Here is a 5,441-nt window from a genome sequence, read left to right on the forward strand (position 1 = left end):
TGGCCCAGATGGGATAAACACATCATTTTTCTTCAGACTTTCATCATGGTTAGAAAAATAGCTTTTCAAAATCTATAAAAGTTATATTTTACAATTACAGAAACTCTCAGCATGCGTAAATATTCAACTTATTCTTAAACAGAGAGACAGCAGCGTTTCATAGGAAGTCAAAGAAAATCACATACAGGAACAGGTGTAGAGACTTTCTCAAAGGCTTAGATAAATCAGAAATTAGAGAATGAAAAAGTGCAAGATAAAAAATTTTTCAAAGCATCCTAAAATGACAGGCAACTGCAACAGCATAATCAATCTGTCACATTTACTTACAGTAGTAGTATCATTAGGAAATACAGCTGCAGATGCTTCTTCATCTCTGACTGTAAAAGAAAAATTCAACTTACCTACACTGTATTATACAAGATACACTATAGTTAATGCAAAAATGTATGACATCAAAAGACATACACTATTGGACGAAATGACACATTTGAAACAAGTATAGTAATTTACTAGAATAAAAATAATCCTGGTTTGTGTATAAATTAAATTGACTTCTACAGAATACCACTTAATGTACTTGTGATTTATCCCAATCTACACTAAATAGAACTATTCTGAACTAACACACTTAACAAACACAGTAATACCTAGTCTAATTATGAATTATCTTTTCACATTTCCTCTTTAACAGAAGCATTAGAGATGGCACTTTATTGACATCATCTACCTTCGTATGAAGTGCACATCTGATAGCATTACCTATGAGCACAGTAGCGCTGAGGGTTGGTGGTGTGGCTAAAGAGCTTGACCAAGACATATCAGGATCCACCTCGGCTCCCAGACTTTCAGAAATATGTTTTGGTGTCTGACCCTGGAAATAAAGAAAAGAGTTTATTTCATAGAAAGACACTGATGATTAAGAATATTTTTCATTCACTTATTTTTCATTTATCATTTACTGAATGCCTATGTGGAACTGTAGGTATGGATCTGTAAACCTCAGGACAAAGGTATGGCACCATTGTCAAGTTCGCAGTTACTACAAGATAAAAATTAATGCGGCAGAATATTTACCTTCATAAGCTTTGGTGTATGAAATAAACTTCCACATACCGCTGGTGAAAACAAGAAAAAATTGCTAAGTATTATTTTTATTAAAATTTAGAATATTTAAAATATAAAAAAAGCTTGTTTTTAATCATACCTGATTTTTCCCTTTGTGGTGTCACATGTGTACATCGTGGAACACCAGGACTAAAGCAAATAAAGCAAATCCCTCAGATTATTCAAGAGATAACAGAAATGGCAAAAAAATTTACTAATTAAATAAAAAAGACTCTGTTACACCGATTATTAGAATTATACTACCCTGTAATATTTTTACATTATTTTTTAAAAGGTAAATATCTCATGAAGAATTAAGCACCAAATTATGTTTAAAATGCCCACGGAAATATATAAAGTACTTACGAATTTCACCTGCTAAGAATTGTATATTTTGAATTTAAAAATTACATAAAGTCAATCTATAAATCATATTTTCTCCAGTGATTCAAAGTACAAAAATAATTTAAATTGACATTTCAAAGGCATTGTTTTTCATCATTAACATTTTTGTTACTTAAAAATTTCATGGGATATACAGAAAAATCAGTGAATTCAATGTTATAAAAACAATGTAAATGTTTCTAATGTAAAAATCATTGTATTAAAGAACTCAACTTCAAAGATTTAAAAATAAAAGATCCTCTACCAGGCTGTCGGTCAAAATACTAGTGTAAAAATCAGATGCTTTTCTATAAAACAAGTATATGTGGGAAAATGTTTTAAGTATTTTAGTATAATAGCTTCATCATACCTTTCACCAAGACCAGAATTTAGAGGTGGGCTGGTAATATCATTGGCTTGATCCGTTTTAGTCTTCATTGTGCAACAACTTTCATGCTTACTGTTGGTGACATCCTTCCGTGGAATGGAATAATTCAGTGAGGGGACATATGCTCTGGACTGTGAACTTTCATTCTCTGGAAGTATTTGGAAACAAGAAGTGTCATTTGTACTGGGAAAGAGAACGTATGGGAATTCAGTCTGACCTGGCTTCTCAGTTTGCTGATTCCTCCCAAAAAGGGCTGTCTGCCCCGACTCAACAGCCATATTAAGCATCTAATATGCATGACGCACTTTGGGTAATGCAATCAGGATACAGCTTTAACCTTGGGAGTTCAGAATATAGTAGGGAATTTTTTTTTTTTTTTATGGTGACATTGGTTAACAAAACCCAGTAAGTTTCATACATACAATTCAACAGCAAGGCATATATATATGTATATACACACACACACACACACACACACACACACACACATACATACACACATATATACACACACATAGGCATATATGTGTGTGACCATATTACTTGTCTACGGAAAAACTTTGATTTTATTCTCATGATCCAGTTCAAACTCCATAACAAAACTCCCTAGTGGCAAGGCTGTCACGACTCGATGTGTTAACTTCTACGGTGACAATTTCCCCACTTTACTGTCAACGGTGCCCAGCCGCTTGCATACCCCGTACAAATGCTTTCGCTCTGGGCTTTGTACAAACTGTTCCTTTCTCTTTTTATTTCTCTTGACCTGGAACATTCTCCCTCAGGCTTTCGTCCTGAAACTACCTCCTCCAGAATACTTAGGTGGTCCCTAAGGCGAGAGTGACTGCCCCTCCATGTGTTCCCTGCAGTTTGTCTTACGCTAGCTGTTTTCCCTATTAGACTGTGAGTTCCCTGAGGTAGAGCTTTGTCTCACTGATCACTATATCCTAGCAACAGCAGTAACTGCCTGCTGTGTTAGAGTGACTCTATAGCATTGGCTGGCTGAGCCGGCGGTGACCAGAAAGGTGGGTTGCAGCCAGCGACATGCAGCATGTCTGCTCCCAAACTCTTCTGCTCTCCCACACAACTGGGCTCACAGGGTTTCTAAGGCCACGTGACTCTCCAAGCCCAGCGTGCAGGTTTTCCACATTCCTGCCTTCTGGGTCACAAAAGGGGCACTTGGGGCATTTATTATTACTCTTAAAAACTGCCTTTAAGAATAGTGCCTTTAAAAAGAAAGGACTGCCAAACAGCGGAAATGGCTTGTGAACTTTAGGGATAATCCTTTTCTTAAAATGATATATTAGACATCAGAACTGAACCAAACAGGCTAAAAACTACTTAAGTCTTCCACTTCAGCACAGAGTTCAAAGTAAACATAAAAGCACAAAGTCTCCAAAGAGCAGTCGACAGAACTGTCACGCTCTAGCCTCAAACTGTTAGCGCCTCTGCAGTGTCCACGTGGCCTCAAGACCTCGCCCCCTCGCTCCCCTTTCAAGGCAGCGGCTCTGGCAGGGCACAAGGAGAGAAAAGGCCGGGGCTCCAAGAGTCGGGCTTGGAGACGCAGCGTCACCTGGTTACGGAGCGTTTCCTGCCGCTGAGGGCAGATGGCCGCTCCCATCACTGGGCACCCCTCCCCACCCAACTCGCGCTGCGCTTCGCACATGCTCCTGCTGAAACGCGTCGCACAGGTAGACTTATCTGTCTTCTTCCAAACAAGACGAGGTGCTAGGGTTCGAGGCCATATCTAATTTATGTTGGCATCCGTAACGCCCAGCAAGCCAGGCAAGGGAGCGCGGAATAAGATGGATGATCTTATTCTGCTTCTCCTCCGCCATCTCCTCCACCTAACACTCCCTACAGCTCTCGCCAGGCCTCGCGGTAGCTGCTTTTCTCACCGTGTGATGACTGTCACTTTCTAAACAGCTGGCCCCTGCGTAGCTTTCTCTCCGCCTGCTCTCTCTTCAGCTTGTCTGGTATCCCCACAAGCCTGCAGGGCATCGCCATCTTAACGTCCCATTACCATCTCAACCTGCAGTCCAAACACGACCTGTTTTTCATCCTTTCAAACCTTTTCTTCTCCAATCTGCTTTTCCTCCAGTGCTTACAATTTCTGTGTCACCACTGTACTTCATCTTAGTCATGCTCCACACCTGTGACATAATTCTTTGGAATTCCCCACCTCTAGGTTATTGCAGGGTCCTGCGGTTTCCACCTTCCACGGGCACCATCACTACCAGCACCCTGATTCTGGCACTTGCCTCCTGTCCCCTGGGTCCCTGCATGTCTCCAGCCGACCTCCCCGCCTCCAATCTTCTCTTTCCACAAGTCACCCAGTTACTTTAAAATGTGCACTGAAGGCCTCCGTTTCCAGAGATTCTACTCAACAGATTCAGATTAGGGCCTGCAAGCTTCCTTTCCAATCAGCACCTCAGGAGCATCTGATGGTTCCCAGGCATCGCATTTTGAAAAACACATCTCCAAAGACTGCTGTCAATTATCAGGCTTTCTAAAGCAAAACTATACTCATTTATTCCACACTTACTTAGTGAATGCTCAAGGAGCATGCCTCAGGAAACCTCTTCCCACTGCCTGTCTCCCCTTCATATGCGCATTTTCTAGTACCGCTGATTTCCTCTTTCACAGCATTTATTGCACTATAATTGCTTATGTAAATCTCCTTCACTAGAAGCTAAATGAAGAGCTGAAATCTAAGTCAGAAATAAATTCTGGGAAAGGGGCTGAAGTGCAGAGAGCCACAGAGCCTTGTGATTTCAAAAAGAAATTCAGTAGGAATGGTAATTTGAGGATGGGTTAAGGCAAGGGGAGGCAAGAGTTAATAAGACCAGATTATAAAGGGCCCTGTAGGGAGTAAGGAGTCTGGATTTTATAATGAGGGCAAAGGGGCGGTAGGTAATCAAAGGTTTGAAGCAGGAAGTAGCATGATCAAATTTGCAAATAAATTCAATTTCAGCAGCCTGGCATTCAGCGCCTGTCTCTAATCTGTTCTTTTTAGTCTTAGCTTGTTTATTGGTCCCTGTCAGATTCAGCACTCTAAAGATCTGAATTACTTGCTATTCTCTTAACATAATTTTCTTCATGTTTTCCCTCTGCCTAGAACATTCTCACTCTACCCCGTTTTCAAGTTTCTGAATCTCACCTATCCTTCAAGGTCTAACTCAAATGAACTATTTCCTAACTCCCCCTATACTATTTATTTATGCTCTCTCTTCTCAACTCTCACTGTACTTTTGTACATCTCTCGTGCCAGGTATAACATCAGCCTCAGACTAGACTTCATCTGCGCGCTGTAACCCCTCACTGGAGAACAGGTCTCCAGAGAAAGGGAGACAGTGCTACTTAAGTCAAGCAGGTAGTAAGTATTTCAATGACAACATATAATTTTATTACAATTGATTGGAAACACTTGACATGTATGTAGACCAGGGAAACTGCTACCAAATCAAAGGACATATACAGCAAATTGATAAAAATAATCTGTCCTCTCTGATAGCTTGCAGAAATATAGCTTAGTTTAATTAACACCAAAACAAGTCTTAGATTTTTT

At 40.2% G+C, this 5,441-nt stretch overlaps 1 protein-coding gene across 1 annotated transcript in view; it reads right to left on the bottom strand.

Moving 5' to 3' along the window:
• Positions 1-5,441, bottom strand: part of BRCA2 (BRCA2, DNA repair associated) — a 59,949-nt gene that overhangs the window by 51,671 nt on the left and 2,837 nt on the right. Inside the window, 5 exon segments of the mRNA XM_023520613.1 lie at positions 328-377; positions 760-871; positions 1,075-1,115; positions 1,205-1,254; positions 1,859-2,163. Of these exon segments, the coding sequence (XP_023376381.1) occupies positions 328-377; positions 760-871; positions 1,075-1,115; positions 1,205-1,254; positions 1,859-2,163 (558 nt within the window).

This window comes from Pteropus vampyrus, unplaced genomic scaffold, assembly GCF_000151845.1.
Source record: "Pteropus vampyrus isolate Shadow unplaced genomic scaffold, Pvam_2.0 Scaffold272, whole genome shotgun sequence".
In the NCBI taxonomy this organism is placed as follows: domain Eukaryota; kingdom Metazoa; phylum Chordata; class Mammalia; order Chiroptera; family Pteropodidae; genus Pteropus; species Pteropus vampyrus.